Here is a 21676-nt window from a genome sequence, read left to right as displayed (position 1 = left end):
CAAGTTTTTCAAGTTAAAGGAATAAAAATCACTGTGGGTTAAACTGTGGGTTAAACTTAAGGTGAGTATGGCTAGATGAGGTCCCAAGGGTAGAGGGCAGGCCAGTTTGTAGAGCACCTGGAATGTTTGCATGAGGACTTTTCAAAATTATTCACTCTTAACACACACATAAATAGGCATGACTCAATCTTTGGGGGTAATAAAATTATTGTGTTGCAGGTTGGATTTGTTTGTTCTTTGACGGTATGTAATTATTGCTTATTGAATTTCCCTTTTTTTTTAAGTCTTAAAATCAGCATTTCATTTCCTTCCCTTCTCACGCCGGGAACATTGGGAGGCCAAGGTGACACACCAGATAGGCTACTTGACCCTGCTACAAGTCAGATAGTGGCCCCTGAAGAAACAGGAAAGCAGACAGATAGGTGACATAACCAACCAGGTAACCTGACAGTGCCAAGGATTAAACACCTAACAAGTGGCTCTGAGAGTTCGTGCTGGGAGATTTGGGACAATAAGAAAAGTGAGAGTGGTTTAGCAAGGCTTCAGTAGAAGGAGTTAGAGTGGGGGGGAGGGGGAACAGACATAGGGTCTGAAATTCAGCAGGACAAAGAACGAAATCCAGGTGATGAGAGTTGCTTTATACTCTTGCTTCTTCTTCAGTTTAATCAGGCCCATATGTCTTGAGCTCCCATCATGAGCTTGGCATCACACTTGCCGCTGGGGACAAAGAACAGAGATGCTTTCAAGATGAGAATGGATGCTAGCTGCTTAAGACCCAGGTAGTATGGCAAACTGAGTGTGAGTCTTATCTCTGTCACATATTCATTGTATGACCTTGAAAAATTTTTCTTAGCCTCTCAAAGCCTCAGTTTCCATATCTATAAAATGGAGATAGTAATCAAATCAATCCCATAGATTTATTTATTGTGATATCGACTAAGAGCATTTCTGCAGACCATTTTGCACAATAGCTGGCACACAGTACTGCACAAATGACAGTAATTGTTTCTCTCATGTATAAGTCCTCTAATAGAAAAATAGAAAAGGCACACAGCTCACCCAAAGGGGAAAATGATTTGCTATCTTTCCTTTTTTATGTATTTCTATCAGAGCATGCACTGTAATTGAAAATGCTGTCCTCAACTCTTTACTAGTTCTATGCCACTTCTCCCTTACCACTAGATGGCAAGCAGCAGGAAGTCAGGTAGTTAGATAGGCTTACCTGCTGTGTCATCTTGGCTTCCCAATGTTCCCCAGCACCTAGAGAGACTTTAGGTACCCATAATAATAAAAACATTGAGCATTTTGAAGTGAGGGTTCTAATACATTCAGATGTGTTAGCTACTTCTCTGCAACAATCATGGACTAGCTATTACCATTGTTCTCATTTTGCAAATGAGATGACAGAGGTACCCAGAGACTGAGGTACCCAGAGGCTGAGCAAACAAGTGGTAGCACCAGTGTTGAAATGTGCATCAGGTGATGCTATGACCTGTTCCACTATCCACTGTGAATCGACTATCTGTTGGATAAATAAATGAAGGAATGCATGATTATAAAAGGTTTATGGGGCCGGGCTCGGTGACTCCGCCTGTAATCCCAGCACTTTGGGAGGCCGAGGCGAGTGGATTTCCTGAGCCCACGGGTTCGAGACCCACCCGGGCAACTTGGCGAGAACTCGTCTCTACAATAAATCCAAAATTAACCAGCCGTGGTAGCACATGCCTGTAGTTCCAATTACTTGGAAGGCTGAAGCGGAGGAATGGCCAGAGCCCAGCAGGTCAAGGCTGTGGTTGTCGGAAGTGTGCCACTGCACTCCAGCCTGAGTGACAAAGTAAGACTCCAACTCAATAAATAAATAAATAAATAAATAAAAGGTTTATGGGGAGAACACAGTTTAATTGGATAGAAGGATGAGAAGGAGCTTGCAAGTAAACAAGGGGCAAAATTATAAATGTAGCCATGCAAGAAAGGAAACTGTAACTTCAGGAAGATCAAGTATAGCCATAAATAAATAGACAACTGAATGAATGTGTGTGTGTGTGTGTGTGTGTGTGTGAAAGAGAGAGATAGAGAACAAGTGTGGGATTTACTGACCCTTGTATGCCATGTCCCTAAGGAACCTAGACATTGTCCTGCTGGCAGCATGGAAACACTGATGGGGAAAGCATAGGACACGATCAGTTTCCCTTATCTACAGTTAACATTCTGATTAGAATAAGGACAAATCATGTTAGAAGAGAACTGTGCATCTGGGAGACCCATCTGGAGACCCTTGAGGTAGCAGGGATGAGAACCACGGATGTGGCTCAAGCATTATCAAGTTTCATAGTTCTACATTTGAAGTCCTTAGGTATTAACAGAAAGAAATATTTCTCAAACTAGGCGAAGTGGGGGCCAAAGGGAGGCCCAAACTTTATCTGTACAATGACCACTTGTATACCTAATCCTGAATGGTACCCCACATCTTTAAAATAAAAAAAGAAATAAAAAAGAGATACTTCCAGTTATAATTTGGAATGCCTATAAGACCTAATGAGGAAAAATCTGACCCTTATTTAGGAAGGGATTCCCTTCCTAAATGGATTTTTGAGCTGTTTCATTTTTTATTACTATTGGGCTATGCGTTCCTGCCTAGGTGTTACTTTGATTTTTGCACTGAAATGGCCACGTTAACACAAACTCAGGGAGACACTAAACTCTCAGAACATCTTTAGTTTGGGAATTTAAACATAAGGAACCGTTAGGTTTTGCAGTGGCCACCATACCAAAACATAAATCACGCCAAAATTGTTTGAAATCCTGTCTTTAGAAGGTTGTGTGTTTTGACAAACCTTGCAGCAAATTTGGTCCAGCTTTTGGATTTGTAATGAAACCTGAAACCAAGCATGCTTGCCTGCCTTGGGGTCTCCCAGCACAAGTTTCAAACAGCCTTAGTGTAATACCTCCCCTAATCTCATCCTGGCAAGCACCATTGCTATGTTGGGTTGCACTGCTGGAAGTTTGGGGTGAACTCTGCAAACATTTCATGCAATTATGGAAAATGACTGATCAAGACAGTAACGTGGGGGCGTTTCTGTGTCTGAGTATTTTTAAGAGTGTACATTGCAAAATGAGCAATACCTTATCCCTGTTGGCTAGTGACTTGGAGATACCCAAGCCATGATTGGGGCAGAAAGTTAATTATCTGCTTATTAAAAAGAAGAAATGTCTCATTTACATACATTTGCATTCAGGTCTTGCATGCATCATGCTTTTTGGTGGTAGTTTGTTTTACTTCCTTTAATACCACTGACCTAGCTAGGTGTTAGCTCAATGCATTTAAATTTTCTGTGGCTGGGCTTTGTTTAAGTGTCATATATCTGGTTATCATTCGTTCCAGCAGAATTTAATTATCTTATAGATCCCTTAATTCTCTGTAGAGACTCTTTCTCTTCCCATGGGCTATTGGGTAATTTTCCAGTTATCATATACCACAGTGGAGAAAAGATGTATATACTTAACCAATCTTGGAAAAGAAAGACTTATCTCCATCAGAATTGGACATGTTATTTGGGGATGATCCATTCAATGATCTGCAATTTCCTATTCAACTGAATTTTCCATGGTCATTTTTGTGGGAGTTTTTTTCTTGTGCTTTTCCCATCTTATTGGGAGGTCTGCTTTGGGAATTTAGTTTTTCTGCCTATGAAAAAAAAGACCATTGCCCGATAAATGTATTTTCGAAATGCTACATTCAGAATGACTGGCTTTACCTGAAAATGCCCAGGTAACCCTAAAGGCTTGCACAAAGTGTTGGGAAAAGAGGAAGAAGGCCAGGAAAAGGGGTGACAGAGAGGGATGGGGGAGAGGAGAGGGAGAAATGCAAAGAATATAACAAGGCTTTGGAACAACAGCAAGTAAAGCAAAACTATACAGGGAGATTCATGCCAAGAGAAATCTTTGCATGGGAGGGAATCACTAGCCCAAATTCGGGGGACCACAGTGCCTGTGTTTCTGTGTTGTAATAATCACATTTCTGATACATGACCACAGTCTGGCTGTCAGGGGTGAGTGGCTCAGCCAGTGGTTAAACCACCTCTGTGCTAACAAGCTTAGCAATCAGGTTGCGAAGGGTCCTGGCTGGAGGAAAAAAATTAAAACCAAACCTTAGACTTCTTGTCAGACTGTGAAGAGAATTATATTTTTGAACTAGTCTACAGTGTGGACAGGAAATGACCTCTCCACAAACTGCTTCTTTAAAAACAAGCAGTGGTGCCCAAAGCTATCCAGCTTCTCTCTCTCTCCCTCTCTCCCTCCCTCCCTCCCTCCGTCCCTCCTTCTCTTCCTCCCTCCCAGCCTCCCTCCCTTCCTCTCTGGAGCTCCAGCTCTCTCCCCCTCCCTCCTCTCCCGTGCTCCCTCCCTCTCTCCTCCCTCCTCTGGCTCTCCCTCTCCTCTCTTGCTAGAGAGGGCTCCGACAGCAGTTCCCAGCCAGTGTGTTCAGCCTGCCTGCCTGCCTGCCTCTGTGTGTGTGTGAGCGTGAGTGCGTGCGTCTACTTTGTACTGTGAAGAACACAGCCCATGTGCTCTGCATGGACGTTACTGATACTCTGTTCAGCTTGATTTTCGACAAGCAGGCAAGATGTCCAGCACACCACATGACCCCTTCTATTCTTCTCCTTTCGGCCCATTTTATAGGAGACATACACCCTACATGGTACAGCCAGAGTACCGAATCTATGAGATGAACAAGAGACTGCAGTCTCGCACAGAGGTAAGTACTTCAACCTCGGGTATGTGTTGATGTCTTTTTTAAAAACTGTGTCTGGGCTTTGCCTAGGGTTTCTGGCTGAATTCTGTGGGAAGTGTCCCACTAGATACTACCACGTCCGGACGTGGAGACGAGCGCCGGGATGAATCCACGAGTTTGAATGCTGGCTTTCCAGGCAGAGCAACTCTTGTGGCAGGGGACAGTTTCTGCCGGAATCTCGAAAGAGACAACCCAGCACTGTATTCACATGCTGGGTCTCCAGCAGGGTTGCTCTCCCAGAACTCTGGTGTTCACACGCGCTGAGTCAGTCCTGTCAGTGTTTCTGTGATAGAATGGCAGGGAATTTTGTGATTGTTTGCCTCCGGCAAGGGGCATTTATTTATTTATTTATTTGCAAATTCCAGAGGAAGTCTGTTTTGACCTGCATTTGCTTTTCAAAGTCATCGACCTCGAGGTAAAGCAGGCAGAAGAGTAACCCTGCCCACTTTTCAGAACTAGCCCTGAAGGGACACATGTTCGAGTACATTTCCGTGTTAAATTCAGAAGCCGGTTGCTTGGGGCAAGGAAATTCTTCACTTTCTCCCATCGCCGAAGGCAGTGTCTCCTAAGCGCTCTACCTTAGGACAGGAGCTGGCTCTGCATTCCAGCCAGCTCTAGTGTTTGTAGATTTGGGATCTTGTGCCTGAAAGAGGGAGATTCAGCCTCCTAGGCAGCGGACAACTCTGGGAGCAGAGAGAACAGGACTTTCAGAACTTTCTAAATGCAAAACTCCAGGCTTGCCTCCTGCAATTTAAATATTTTATGTCAGTTGACTTTTTCTCTGTGCTAGCTCTGCTGGCAGGTCATGCTGCTGGGTTGTCCATCTGCCTGGAAGTTGGGGCTTTGTGTGGAAGTGTTCTGAAAAAGGAGTTTGTGATGGGCGCACCAAAGTCACTTTAGGAAGTAGAAATTGCTAGGAATTTGGTCTTCTCTGGAGAGTACAAATACCCAGAGAATTTATGCCAAAGAGCTTTTAGGGAATAGTTTTGGTGGAATTTTAGATTGAAGATTGACTTTTAACTCCGGGAAGGGACTCAATTAAGTTTGTATGATAAAATAAAACACACTTCCCTGAATTGTCAACATAGCCAGAGAGTTCATGACGTTTAATGTATTTAATACAGCTAACAAGATGTGACCTGCTTTCTGATTGGCTAACTGCTGAACAAGTACTTAATGTTTTTTAAAAGCTGGGTTGTTTTTAATCACTGCTGTTTCCTTTATATGTGAATACATCATAAATGTTAAATATAATTGCAGATACTGTTGCTCTCTATAGAAGCCAGTTAGGGTGGTAAGCTGTTGGCAGTAACTGTGTGTTGTTTTGAGAATGTTGTTTTGTGTGTGTGTTACAGTTTGTATATTTTCTTCATATCTTTGCAACTATGTGCTGGAATCTTACATTTCTGTGTACACTATTGGTTCACATAGCCTGCTTTTAGAATTAGGGGGAGAGAAAACAATTCAGGCACACATTAACTGCAGTACCAATTTTGGGGGGAAAGTATTTTAGAAGTATGACTAGTTAGACAGAGAGAGAGACAGAGACAGAGAGAGAGAGAGAAAGAGAGAGAGAAAGAGAGAGAGAGAGAGAGAGAGAGAGAGAGAGAACGACAGGAGACAGAGAGACAGACCATTAAGGCTCAGTTCTTGAACGGCAACAAGTTTTAAAAATGACCTGTGTCCACCTTACATTTTGGAAAGTTTTTGAGGAGTTGCAGAAAGCAGTTTCCCCCCCATCCTGAATTTGTTAGGAACGCAGACAGCTTTCTCTATCAGTGTGTCCTGTACTTATCACTTGGCCAGTTCTGAGCTAGGAGACTTGTATGCAAGATTTCTCTATCCTGGCCCTCATAAAAATCTGCAAGATGCAGTATGGTACCACTTTTGTTTCACATTTGAGATAAGACATTTGAAAAGAACCCCATTAGCAATGTTTCTCCAAAACGACACATTATTCTATGTGAGAGCTAAACTCTGGAACTCCTAACTTTTGGATTATGGGGTTTTACTTTTTAAAGATTCAGCTCTGAGTAGAAAAAACTACTCTATTGCTCAAGTACTTGTAGAGGAAAGCTGGCTATGACAAATCTCAAAGACTTTTTAAGCTTCTCTGCCTATGACAGTAAAGCGCTCTGAACTATCTTCTGGCTTATTCTAGAGCTAACTAACCCCTGTACATCTCTCCCCACCTTAGTTAGAGCTTTTCTATAATTAGCCAAATAATTGCCCTGACACTTTTTCTTTGCCAAGCAATAAATGGTGTCATGAACCCAATGCAATAAATTTGTTTTCATTTCATATGAAAGAAAGGATCAAATAATTGCTCCTAAGATATTTAAATATTAACATTAATATTAAATTTTGATCATAACGTATACTTAGAAAAAAATAACTTTTCATGAAAAGTTATACTGTGCCTTTGCCAATAATTATTACTTATGATAAAGCTGTCCTAAACCCGCAAGAGGGATTGGTTGGAATAAAATATGATATCCAGCAAGAGTTATCAGTTTATTCACACAAAAAATCAAATAGATTGTTGAATGATGACTTGTGGAATTTACCTAATGCATGCAACCATTTTGGGCAAATCAATTTGTGATGAAGAAAATATAATCCAAATTTGTAGAAATTTTCTAGAAACCTCTTTTTTTTTTTTTTAAAGGAGAGATTAGTAAAGAACCCTAATGTTTACCCACTCTCCTTCTACAGCTGGCCCTAGAGCTTTCTCTCATGAGGATTGATGCATTTGTTCCAATTCAATTCAATAAAAGTTCTTCAGATGCTGAGTAGTTTTAAAGAGCATCAGATTGGTAGTTATCCCTGTTTTTAACTCTTACTAACTAGTTGGCATGGGTCTTGTTTCCTCATCTGCAAGTTGCCAGTGGTGCCCCTTTAATTTGAAAATTCAGATTGGTTTTCTTTATACGATGAAGTATTACGAAATCGAGTAAAGAGTACAGTCGTTATTTTTTTGCTCATGGTATTTAGTTCAAAATTACAAATGGTACTGAAAAAATTCAGGTAATAGTGAAGAAAACTTGAAGGTCCAGTATTGCTTAAATCTGGCATTCAGAGCAAGCAGTTCCCGGAGGAAACAGGTACTCAGTAGACATTTTTTGACCAGCCAGTCAATGACTCAGTGGATACAAGAGGTGAGAGGGCTTGAGAACCAACACACTCAAATGATCACCTCTCCTGACAAGCACAATTCCGATGCTTTTGGGGGCCTGGTGACTTCTGTTGAGCTGAAGCTGCCTTGGGCATCTGCTTCTCACTCTCCTGGACGTACTTATTCCACAACCCCGATATTTGCCTTATTATGAAGTTACTTAAATCTCTGATCTTTGCGGCAAAAGAAAACAGTGTCAAAGAGATGATGGGACTTTGCCTCTTTTTAAAGGAATATGAACGCATTAAAAAGCAAACAACAACAACCACACACAAAAAAAATTGTTTCAAAAGCTGCTGCTGTTCTGGGAAATAAAATGTCTTTGCAACATTAGAATCTCAGTGGAGTTTCATAAAGAAATGTGTGGGTGTTACCCCCCCACCTTAAAATGAAATTAAGAGAAACTTTTTGAGATTTACATCACAGTTGTTCATTGTAATTCCCAGGCAGTAAAAAGGGGTTTATATTTTCTGTAGTGTACGCTGTCATAAATTGACCTGGTGTCTTCCAAAATTTTTGGACTTGAATGGTCTTGCTGTGCCAAATGTGTTTTGGAAGAATACAATGCACAATTATATAGTTTAACATTGTACACAGAGTACAGTCAAGTAGGATATAAAAATATGTTCTGAAGACTTCAGAATTCATTCTGTGAAAGCTTCAATAAAAACAAAAACATTTAAAAAAAACTTTATTTTTCCATTTCCTGAAGTCTGTGTTATGAGATGAAAATTTAGATAAAAGATACAGAAACATCATAGTGAACATTTTAAGTAAAAGGATTTAACTAATATTGATTATAGAATTTAAGACTGCTTATCAAGCAAAGTTATAAAAATCCTTGTTAAAGTGGATAACTTTTCTATACCCTGTTTCCTCACTCAATTGATCAAAAATGTCTCCATTCAATTAAAAAATATATACAGTTTTTCATGCTGGCACCGTGTTAGTTAAAAAAAAACAAACAAACAAACCATAAACACAGTGTGAGTTCCATTATGTATTTCTTCTGTTTTGAGATTTTTTTTTATTTTATCAGTATTAAACATCCCCCTCCAAAAGAGAAAATGGTGATTGCAATCGAAAGTCGAACACACAATGATTTTATTAGAATTATAGTTTTTAGTTTTGCAGGATTTAGTACGAAGCTTACAAATGTTCGAAGACCTTGAAATTTAAATCTGGTTTTCACCCCTCCTCAGCTCAACTCTAAAACTCCCTGGGGAGGGGGTTGGGGGAGGAGGATTCTGGTCCTCTTTTCTTTCGGCTACATTTTTATATACTTTAGTCACAGGGGTTTCACATTGTAACATCATGTTTATTCATGGAATAGCTTAGTATCACTGATGTTCAGATGGAATCTAGTTAAAATGAGATTAGTTATTTTGGATAGGTGGAGAAAAAGAAAAATGCTTTGTGCTAAATTGAAAGTCCCCCACCTCAGAAATTTAGAAAAAAAAAATGTTGCTGTTACTCTGAGGTATATGCATGATTTTCAGTGTTAAAAACAAAACTTTGGAAGTTTTTTGAAAGGGGTTGGTGAGGTGGGGAAGGGGGATGGGTGATGGTAAGGAAAGCTATTTTGAAAATGTTAAATGAAACCAAAAGTGCAGTTTTAAAAATGAGAACTTCCAAACTGTTATTTTTCAAGCTCTTTACATGGCCTCAGAAAACAAATTGCAGGACTCTTGTACTGATTTTATTTTCCCAACATCCTTTTTATTTTTTTTCATTTTCTTACTATGGGAACTGTTTTTAATTAAAAATTGCTGCAAACTAACTATTCGTAGGAGGCCAAGAAGAAAAAAAAAATCTTTCAACTCACATTCAACACAGATTCTTATCAACCTAAAATCAATGCACATTTAAATTTTCCCTTTTTGGTGTGTAAATTATAATGTAGGATTTAAACACAGTACATTTTTAAAGCAGTTAGCTTTTTGTTTAGGTTTCAAAAGAAATTAATTTAAATTGTATGGAGAACAGGGCCATAAATCTCTTTTTATTGCAATTGTCCACATTAACTCATTTTTCATGAGGAACACAGAGTACCCCCTTTCTGAACAAGCAAACAAAACACAAAACAAACAACCCCAAACATCCAACTTTATATATTGTCAAGAACAAGATTCATAATTTTACTTATTAGATTTAGTTGGCAGACTTCAAAATATAATTGATCTGGGAAAATAATGTCTTTTTGAAGTGTCAGAAAACACAGCATTTAAAAAATGTTCAACTTATGTAGATTCTACAAATACCTTTGTCATTTTCTGACCAAGATGCTTTCTTTTATCACTTTGAGTCTAGATTTTTTAAAAAAATTAAATTCTGACAGCATGCCTTTGAACATAGGCAACTATTGATACTTAAAATTCAGTCATTCTTTCAAGAAATTCCATACTTCAGGCAATAGCAAAACCAGAGTCTGGAAATACAGAGACGATTAAGATATTGTCTGTTCTCCAGAAGCTTACAATTTGGTAATGTAGGAGTAGCCAAGCCAACTCTTACAGTAATGAGCCATGATAGTTTAATGCACAGTGTACTGTGGCTGTGTATGTGTAATGAAAAGTAATCACCTTTTTGAAAGGTAGTCACAGAATAATTAGCACCTATGGAGTTTTCACTATTCGTTTGGCACATCAGCTCATGTAATCCTCATGGTCACCTTATTTGATAGGTACTACTAACATCTGCATCTGTACTGATGAGGAAACTGGAAACAGAGGTTATGTAAATTGCACAAGGCCAGATAGTTTAGTTTCAGAGTTTGGGCTCTCAGCTACTCTGCCATAGCCCCTTTCTTGAAATAAGAAATGCTAGGTAGGAATCTGGTGTCACCTGTAGAAATGTTTCATGTGAATACATTTTTTTTTTCCTAAAAGAGGTTCACTTTAGAAGTGACTTGGAAGTTTAACCCATATGCTTAATTTGGTTTTGCTAGTTGTGTCACTATGCCTGACTTAATTTCAAAAGGGACCATGTGAAACTCCAAGGGATGGAGCCAAGAATGGAGAATATGCTCTGGGAAAATAAAAATTAAAAAAAGAAAACAAAAAGCAAAATCACACTCCTTATTGAAGAATTCTTAATATGCTCACTTTACCTGAAGAGTCATCGAGATTGTTGTAGAATATTATGCATAGTCATCTAAGGTTTTTTGTTTGTTTGTTTTACTTAAAAAATATTTAGATTTCCATCCTTAGCTCTTACTTGCTTGTGCTCTGGGGGAAAAAATGATTATTTGATCATTTTAAACAATTGTAGGATGAGTAGAAAAACTATCCCGTTTTTGATAGCATCACTCCTTCTAAAATAATAATCAATATAAGTTTTAGGAGATTAAATGAGAATTCAAGTTTGTTATAGTAGTGGCTTCCTTTGTAGGTGATCATTAAGGAATCATAGAGAAGATGAAGACATAAAGGGGAAATAACTCCTCACATGTTTTGGCTTCTCACTATCCTAGTTTAATCTACTCCTAAGAGGCAGTCAGTGCCCCACATCCTGTCTCTCTGCAGAAATTCTTTGTGGGAGGTGAAGTTTCCTTCCTACCCTTGTAACTCACTTTAGCTTAGCTACCTGCAAGGCCATTGTCTTCACAAGAGCCAGTTAGAGATAAGACAGACCTCCTCACGTGCTCCACCCCAAAGCCTGAAATGCTTGCATTCTGATTGCCCTTTACCAGACCTAAAATAAAATAAAATAAAATACCAAAAAACTGAGGCCCAGAAAAGTGAAAACTTCTGCAGTCCACACACAGACACGCTGGCATTTGAAACCAGAGGGACTGGGTCTTCTAACTCATCCATGTTCTTTCCTGGAGCATGTTGGTGATGCAACATTGTTTCCCCACTGACTTCTCCTTCCTGGAGGCCCTGACAGCCTCTCCCTACTCTCAGTTAGTACCACTGTTGCCCAGCTTAATTTGAGGGTTATTAATCTGCCAATTAAAAATAGGAGGCTTAGCATCAAAGATGTGGCAGCCCCCTCTGAAGAAGAGGGACCTATTCTGTTCTGGTGACATTGTAAGCTTCCATCCTCTCTCATTTGGATTGTGATAGCCTTCTAACTGTGCTCCCTGCACCCTTGTTCCACCTTATAATCTATTCTCCATGAACAGCTAATTGGTGTTTTTGATGCATAAATCAGATCATATGAAGCTCCAGCTTCCCCTAGCATCTAGAACAAGCTCTAAACTCCTTGCTCTGGCTTCAAGGCTCTATTGATCTGTTCCTTCCTGATTGTCCAGTTTCATCTCCTACCATGTGTTCACTAGATGCGAGCTACAATGGGCTTCTTTTGGTCCGTTAACTTGCTAAGGCCGATTAATATCTCAGGGCCTTTGCCCTCAGCAGTGGAATACCTGGTATGTGGCTCCTTCCATATAACTCATCTTAGTATTAGACGACTTCATTTGAATTAGAATTTAGCATGGTACTGTCTTTATTTGCAGGTGATCAATTAAATATTTCAAAGCAAAGAAGGAACAAGAATCCCACTCAGCAGGTCCTCTACTGATCAATTTAAATGTTCTTTTCACTGAGAGCCTGTCCTCGATCTCCCCAGTTAAAATTAATCTCCAATCACTTTCTGTCACATGCCCTGTTTATTTTCTTTGTAGGAATTATTGCAAGTTGATATTTTCTTACTTCTTGTTTATTTCCTAAGCGTGTGCTTGTTCTTGATAGAATACACGCCCTGTGAGGGCAAGGACCTAGTAGTCTTATTCATGCTTGTATTCCCAGTGCCCGGTAACACATGGCTAGTGTACAAAATACATATACTGAATGAAAGAAATTAAGTTGTTCCAGCATTGTCCAGACTAACGCTAAAATTTGCCCTGAGTCTTGTCAGCAATTGTGTACAATTCCAGTTGGGAAAGAATCTGAGCTCTAACAGCCAGGTGAGCGTTCACTGCTAGGATGAACAACTAGACCTGTAGAAAAAACAAGCCCTGGGAAAGAAGACTTTCTCCTACTGACCCGAGAATTTTGCTCTCTGGGTAGCGTGAGTGTATTGGGAATCTTCTAACTGCTGATGAAGAATACTTGTACTTATCCTAGTGACTTGTTTCCTCACTTGATATCTCTACTCCTTCTCTCTCTCTGCGTGTACCTGTAGGCCAACAGCCACGGATACTGATATGAGTCATGATAATACATTACACTTCCTGGAGCACTTTGCATTTGAGGAAAGTGCTTTCAGAGCCATTAATTCGCTTATTTGAAGTGATTTGAACAACAGAAAATATGGGAAATTATATCGGTATAAGACACTGTGGTCTCTAGTAACTTTGTATTTGCTAACTGTATGGTGTGTGTGTTTGTGTGGGGGGTGGGGAGAGAAAGACATCCTCATCAGATTGTGTTGTGTATGTGTACAGTTTCTGGTTAGGAAATACTTACAATTTTTTCCACTAATTTGTTTTTCCCTCTCTCTGGAGTGAGAAGAGTGACCTGCCTTGAATTTATATTCAAGGCCAGACCCTCAGTACAACTTCTAATAAAACAGAGATTTGGAGGCCAGGCTCGGTGGCTCAACCTGCAATCCCAGCATTTTGGGAGGCAAGGCGAGTGAATTGCCTAAACCCGCGGGTTCAAGACCAACCCGGGCAACTTGGCAAGACGTCGACTCTATAATAAATCAAAAATTAACCTGGCGTGTCTGTAGTTCCAGCTACTTGGAAAGCTGAGGCGGAAGGATCGCTGGAGCCCAGCAGGTTGAGGCTGTGGTGGCCAGGAGCGTGCCACTGCCCTCCAGCCTGGGTAATGTAGTGAGACTCCGAATCAAAAAACAAAACAAAACAAAACACCAAAAACCAAAAAACCAGATTTGGGTCCAAACCTTGGCTTTGTCTCCTACTTGCTGTGTGATCTTAAGAAAATTTCTTAACTTTTCTGACCCTTAGTCTTCTTAGTCTGAGTTTTACATTGTGAAGTAAAGGGCTAATGCATATAAAATGCACAGTATATAATAGGTACTAAGTAATTGGGAACTATAATGAGGCGCTGATGATGTCCTCATTGTCAATTCTATCAGCAAATGAAGTAGTGTAAGTAATGCCAAACATTGCTTCATTTCCTAAAATTATCTTTAGATATAGTTTTGACATGGCCTGCATTAGCATATTTCAATTTAATGAACAAAACTTGCAATATTAACATGTTCTAGAACTTGTGGGTTTGGGTGTTCTTATAAGTGACAATGTCCTAAGGACTTTTCACTGCCATATACCAGTGATGACATAATAATTATACACCTTGTTGCATGAGAGTAATGGCCTGATAGAGTAGCCATCATCTCCCACAAATTCCAGGTTATAAATATCCTTTGGATATAGCTGTGGTTACGTATTAAGAGTTGATGAGCCGGGCTCGGTGGCTCAGCCTGTAATCCCGCGCCTTTGGGAGGCTGAGGTGAGTGGATTGTCTGAGCCTGTGGGTTCGAGACCCGCCTGGGCAACGAGACCTCATCTCTACAATAAATCAAAAAATTAGCTGGGCGTGGTAGCACGCGCCTGTAATTCCGGCTACTTGGAAGGCTGAGGCGGAAGGATCGCCAGAGCCCAGCAGGTCGAGGTTGCGGTGGCCGGGAGCGGCCACTGCACTCCAGTCTGGGCGACAGAGTGAGACTCCAACTCAAAAAAAAAAAAAAAAAAAAGAGTTGATGAATGTATGGGACCATGTGTACCCCATTCTGTTGGGATGAAGCTGTGATTTGGGTTTTTTCCATTTAAGAACTCAGCCGAAACAATAGAACATTGAACTGTTTCCCTTCACCAGTGCCTTTGCAGGGTCGTCTAAATGGGGGCCAGGAGAGGGCCGCAGAGCACACACCCTCTGGCCTTGACAGACCACTTCTTCTAAAGAGACAAACTTCTCAATATGCAGCCCAGCACAGACTTCTTCCAGGGAGCTGGGTCAGCGCTGGTCAGAAGCCTGAAGCACCACCTGCGTGTCTGGACTGATAACAGCCCTTCCCATTGATCCACTGTGACACCTTGTGGTTTAGTCCTTAACACAGTAAGAATGCACACATGGTAGAAGTGGTGATGTGCTGAATGGTACCATGCGGGATCGGCGTGATAGGTAATAGTGCTACCTGTCTCTGCTTTCCTTACAGATGCAATTAAGTGATATGCTGTATGGATTCATTCCACTCACTTCAGTGTGGCACCTCCTTGATTTTTCACATTGAATTATTTAAATTATATACCCCTTCCTATACTATATTCTACTGACCAGGACACCTATGATTTTTATAATTTCATATTAATAGTAATTTTATTTAAAAACCAAGATTTTAGAGAAATGCCCTAGGTAGAGCAAATATTCAATTGTTTGCAGCCTTTTCCCCCTTTATTTTTGGAAGGGATAGATCTTGTTAAACTTTGCTTCCCAATGTAGGTCATTTCTTACAACTCATGAGGATTTTATTTGATACTGAAAATATGTGTAGATAAGCAAAAACTAAACCAACAGACAAGGCCAACCACTTGGCAGTACACACAGAAAGCAACCCTTTTTGTGCCTTATAATTTTAACAATGATTACCCTGAAGTTGGTTGAAATGTCTTGTTTGAAATTGATATTAAGTCTCAATGCATACTACCTGCCTTTGAAAGTTTCTACTATATCCAAGTGAGCTGAATTTCAGCATTTCAGGGCTGGAATAGACATGAGAGATCACCTAGCCCAAGTTCCTGATTTTGGAAGTGCAAAACCCAGACCCAGGTGGGTCTTACTTGGGCTATGCTGTGCTGCCAGTTCTTAAGTGAGCTCAGGTTTTCTAAGTCACAGCATTTGCTCACTGCTATGTAATAACCAGGAACTGGCCATATCTAAACACTCTTCCCAAACACTAATTTATACTTCAGTGCTACACAAACATTTATGTTCTAAGTCTCTCCTGTTTCAGCTTTAAAACAGTATTGATCTCTAGTCTCATGCTATTGATGTTGAAAAACATCACTAATCTTTTTGTTTTTGAATTTGTGATTTTCTTTGCCAGTTAAGTTGCATTTGCTTTAAAATACTCATCTACTATTTTTATTTATTTATTTAGTTGAAGTCACTCTACTCCCCAGGCTGGAGTGCAGTGGTGCGCTCCTGGTCACTGCAGCCTCGACCTGCTGGGCTCTAGTGATCCTTCTACCTCAGCCTTCCAAGGAGCCAGAACTACAGGCGTGTGCTATCATGCCGGCTAATTTTTTATTTATTGTAGAGACGTGGTCTCACCGAGTTGCCCAGGTGGGTCTCCGACCCACAGGCTCAGGCAGTCCACTCGCCTCGGCCTCGCAAAGTGCTGGGATGACAGGCTGAGCCACTGAGTCTGGCCTATTTTTATTTTTTAAAATGTTAATACATTATTAATGTAGAGTATTCATAAAACGCAACAATATTCAGAAAGGTAAATAAAATTACCTTTAATTCTACCATGAAAAAACTTGCTGTTAACATTTTAGTATATAAATTTAATGCATATGTACATAAATCTTCACTGCTTGGGGGCATGTTGAATACAGCTGCTTTTACTAAAATTATGAGTATTTCATAGTGTCCTTAAATCTTCTTAAAATATAATTATGAATTGCCTGGATGATTCATACCTCTGTTTATGTTTTAAAAATTGACACCATATAGAAATTTTAAAAATTATTTGGCTTATTTTCACATGATTTGAACTCAAGGAGTTCAATAATTTTAGCAATCAATCTTATCCTCCAGGAAGGTGGAGGGATGCTAGTAAATATGGGTTAACTCTGGTAACTAGTATGATGACCATTAGCACTTAGTACTAGTCATAAATCCTGAATCCAGGACTCTCTGTCTCATTTTTAAAATGAGTCGCACATCCAACCCCTCAACTTGAGGGCAGATTCTTTCTCATTTCTGCTTTTCTTTCTCTTGTATTATTTCTGAGTCAAAAGGCAGCTACCATGCAACCTTACATAAGATTCTTAAATCAAAATATTTTCACCAAATTCATATTGGGAAGAGGGAGCATGAATCAATAGAGTTAATGTTGGTCTAGAACCAGTGGGTTGGGATATAGCAAGTTAATTTATGACACTGTTTGAAGGACATGTCTTTGATTCAAGGAGAAAAGGAATACCTCACAAGGAGGGCTCAACCATGGCTTATATGTAATGATATCTTATTTTCCTGCCTGTACCGAAGAGATTCTTGGAGTCAGGTACTATCTTACTCATGTTCGTAGTGTTGTGACAATTGATATTCCCTGTGACCATTATCAATATATATATATATATTTTTGAATTGGAGTCTCACTCTGTCGTCCAGACTGGAGGGCAGTGGCACACTCCCGGCCACCGCGGCCTCAACCTGCTGGGCTCCGGCGATCCTTCCGCCTCAGTCTTCCAAGTAGCTGGAACTTCAGGCGTGTGCTATCACGCCTAGCTAATTTTTTTAAAAAAATTTATTGTAGTGATGAGGTCTCACCAAGTTGCCCGGGCAAGTCTCGAACCTGTGGGCTCAGGCAATCCACTGGCCTTGGCCTCCCAAAGTGCTGGGATTATAGGCTGAGCCACTGAGCCCAGCCTATTGTCAGTCTTTTATGAAAGATACCTTTCACAGAGGCAGCCATTTTATAATTAGTTTCTGAGTTATCACTGTTTTTATATGGGTTAATATGCATTTTATAAATAAGCTTCATACACATATGCCTCTATTACAATGCAGTGGTGTGCAATAAGATTATGTCCCCTACCATAGTATTAACATGAAGGGCTTAACTTCTAGAGTCATGCAAGTTTATTTCTTTGTGACCTTGGGTATGTTAGTTTACCCCTCTGTGCCTAGGACATCCTCATGAGTAATGTAGGAATGATGCTAGATTTCTGTGTTTGGGGGTTGTTATAAAGATTGAGTGAGATAATTCTTATAAAGTGCTTAGCATCGTGCCTGCACCCTGTATGTGTTAGCTATATTATTATGGTTTATTTGTTTAATGGATACTGAGCACCTACCATTCATGGTATTCATGGTCTAGAGATGAAGAGGGCAACATCCTTGTCTTAAAAGAGCTTAGTGAGGACTCAGGATTTACAGAGAAGGAAGTTCTTGAAGGATGAGTGGGTGGGAATTTGCCAATTTGATAAGGGTGATGAAAAGGGTGTTTCAGGTCGAAGGAATGGCAAATGCAAAGAAATTGAACTTTGAAAGGTAATGTTATATTTGAGAAAGAGTGAGGATTTTTGCATGACTGGAGCTTGAGGTCTGGGGTGTATGCACAAGTGTGTATATGATTGTGTGTGTAGACCTGGAGAGTAAGTGAGGCCCAGACTGTGGAGGCGTTGATATACCCAGCCAGGGTTGTTGGTCATTACCATTTAGAGACTGTACATTGGACTGTGGCATGATTATTTAACTTCTCTTTGTTTTAGTTTTCTCACCTGGAAAATAGTACAACCATAATCTCTACTCACAGAACTGTTTTAGGGAATTTAATAAGATAAGGCCTTTAAGCCTTTAGACCAACACCTGGTACATAGTAAAGATTCAATCAACATTAGCTTCTACTGTTGGGGAACAGGAACTAATAAAGGTGTTTTTTGGGGGGCTGGGAAGTGAAACAGTTTGATATGTCTTTGAGCAAGAGCCTGCTCGTCCCTTTGTGGAGGGCAGACTGGCAATCTGTCTTGCAGCATATTTGTCTGCAGAGAGGGAAGAATCAGTGGATGGGGTGATACACAAAGGAAAAATTACACATACTTTCTGGCTGACTGAGCTATTTTTAGCCCCGTGTCTGAGGCAAAGGATGGATTTTCATGGGATTTTTTTTAAAGATGCAAATTTACCATAAAACTAGGTGATGTAACTTGCCCCGTGATGCTTTATTTGCTCATCCTTGAGGTCCACCGTGTGGACCATGAAACTTTTAGCAACCATTTTGGAAAGTGGGTCCCCAGTTCCTCCAGTCTTGAGTTTTCTTTCTACCTTGACAGCACTGGGTCCTGTGTGGGAAACCAGGAGTAATGTGCTGTGGCTTCTAGAAAACTCCCTCAGCTGGTGGTCAGCCTGGTGCAAGGACCCCACAGTGATGTGGCAGTGGGTCAAGTGGGAAGGCTGCATGGGGAAGAGAAAAGGGTCACAAGGGTTGACACCTTATCCCATCCAGGAAATGGGACATGAGTCTTAGAGACTCAGTTTCCATGTTAGCAGAATGGGAACAATATTATATCAACATCAGAGGAACACCTTGAGTCCTAAATGGGACGACGGACTTAAATAGTCAGGCCCAGGGTGGGTATTTGGCATGGCTTTTCCCCTTCCTACATGGTACTTCGTGCCACATTGCAGGCCCATAGGCTTCTGTTCATTGTATGGTGTTTTTCTTGAATCCTTCTCATACTTTGTTCCCCCTGTAAACTTAAGCTTATGGCATTGGAGAAATCTGTCTCTTTTCTGAGCCTGTTTCCTTTCCTGACTTCTCTGGATTTGACTATGAACACCAAGGTTCTCTCTTCAGCCTCAGAGTCTATGATTCCAGGTGGGCTGTTGGTTTCTGTTTTTCATATGACACATTAAACATAAAATAAAGGTAAATAACGTACTTTTGACTCTCTGTGGAGCCACCTTTGGCTTTCTCCCACCTTCTATGCAGTGGGAATCTTGCTCAGTCACAGTGTCTTGCTTTTCTGCATGAACTGGCTGGAGCAGGAGGACCACATTTGCCTTGAAATGCTCCGGGCACCATTGTCTTACAACCTGCACATCAAGGAAAGCCCAGTGATTTTTTTCTTTCATCCTCATAAAAGAAGCACAAAATTCAAATGCAGGAGCTACTCTACTAAAATTACAGAGTTCAATGGGTGCCTCGTATGTCAGTTTTTGATTTTTTTTTTAGAAAGGTTAAAATTCATCTGAACCAAGACTAGAAAATAAGCTTCAGGTGTTAGGTTATTCTGAAAAGATTGTTAATGCCTGTTGGCTAAGTGCATTAAACTGCTTTGAAATGATCACTTGTGTGTACTATTTTAAAAACTGCTTGCTGAGATGGTGATTTAAACCTACTTTTTTCTGGACTCAAAACTTTACATTTGTCTGCTGAAAAAAAGAAGACTGCATTTGAAACAAATAAACATTAAAATATAGTTTATTATATTTCCAGGCGTTTGTCTGAAAGGAAAATATGTCAAGACATTTATACTTAGAAACTGAAATCTCAGCCTTAATTCACTTCATTGTATTTCCAAGGATCTCAACCCTATATAATATTACCCAGTCTCCGGAGACCTCCTTGAAGGGATACCAGATACTCTTAGAATAACTAGGGAATGGGGGAGGTGGGGAGAGAATGGATGGGGAATGGTTTCCAGTCCTAATTCTATATTTCCTGTGACTTTTTTTTTTATGAAGCCAGGGGAAAAGGAGAGAATAAAGAACTCTGCTGTTAGTTTTATTATGGCTTTGATTTTAAAACCGTTTAAGAAGTAGCATTCACGGTGGCACCCTGTGGTGTCTAGGATGAAATTGCATTGACTCATTCATTCCTCAATAACTTACAAGTTATTTTATTATGTGCTCAGTGATGGAACACCATATAAAAACCCTGCCCTCAGGATGCTCACAGCCTAGTCGGGGAGACAGCCAGCTGAACATCGAGTTATGACCAAACGTGGCAAGTGTCATGATGGCAAGAGTGGGCTGTTGAGAACAGCGAGGACAGAAGGTTTTTCAGCTGAGACTGTGGTATCAGGACATGACACACATGCATACACATGCACAAACATGCCCACTTGTGTTCTATGTTTCTTGTGCTGTGTAGTAAATTGTGAACCACGTATTCACATGTTTATTGAGGGCACTATTAACTTGTTGACAATGCTCCATATCTGATTATCTTTGGAGGAATTAGCTTGCTCAAATATACAAAAACAAGGAGATGAAGTATGAAGCTATGACTCATTAATGTCTGAGTGATAGTTGCAACTAGTTTCTTTAGCCTAGTCTCAATTTTGGGTGAGAGAAAAAGAAAAAAAATAGACAGCTTCTTAAAGTTCACTTAAAAGCTAAGACAGTGCAAAAATAATAATTTTTTCCTGGATATGAGAAATTGAGTATGGGGTAGGAAATTTCATCCTTATCAAGGAGTTAATCATTAGTAATTTATGTGAAACATTCAGGTTGTTGTTTAGTTAACTTATAAAAATAAATTCCCAAGACCTCCTTCTCCAACTATGCTAAAAAGTTAGATAATGTTGAGAGAACCTGAGGAAGAATGCAGATTGTACAAAGCCTTGAATGGATAGAAATACATAAAACTGAAGGTAACAGACTGAATGCAAAAAAAAAAAAAAAAAAAGCAGAATCTCAAAAATCTAAGAGCAGGAACAGTGCTGGTAATAATGAACATTTATTGCGTATTTGCTGCATGTCAGTCTCAATCTCAGTGAAGCCATAGACTGCTGTGGTAAGTAGTGGTATTCTCTCCATTTTTCAGATGAGAAAACTGAGACTGAGAGAAGCTTAATAATTAGCCCAGGGTTTCACAGCCAGCAAGACACACACTGTGGCTTCAACCCGAGTGAGTCCAAGTCCAGAGCTGAACTAGACTTGCCGACTCCACTGACTCTCCAAATAGTGCCCCATTTTACAATGAAGAAACTGAGGCCCAGGAAGGTTAGAACAGGTCTTGAGTAATACTGTGAAGCACAAAGCTTTCTTGTTCATTGATGACTTTGT

General features: G+C 40.1%; 1 protein-coding gene across 1 annotated transcript in view; it reads left to right on the top strand.

Annotated features, from left to right (window-relative positions):
* The first annotated feature begins 4297 nt into the window (after nt 1–4297).
* LOC103259100 (LIM domain-binding protein 2-like) overlaps nt 4298–21676 on the top strand; it is a 310859-nt gene continuing 293480 nt past the window's right edge. Inside the window, exon 1 of the mRNA XM_008056767.2 lies at nt 4298–4753. Within this exon, the coding sequence (XP_008054958.1) occupies nt 4622–4753 (132 nt within the window). The 5' untranslated portion in view covers nt 4298–4621. The remainder of the gene's footprint in view (nt 4754–21676) is intronic.

The sequence above is a fragment of the Carlito syrichta genome, unplaced genomic scaffold (genome assembly GCF_000164805.1).
Source record: "Carlito syrichta isolate Samal-C Ts95f unplaced genomic scaffold, Tarsius_syrichta-2.0.1 Scaffold302504, whole genome shotgun sequence".
NCBI classification, from domain to species: Eukaryota; Metazoa; Chordata; class Mammalia; order Primates; family Tarsiidae; genus Carlito; species Carlito syrichta.
Note: the sequence above shows the minus strand (reverse complement) of the source record. Positions and strands in the feature narration are given on the sequence as shown.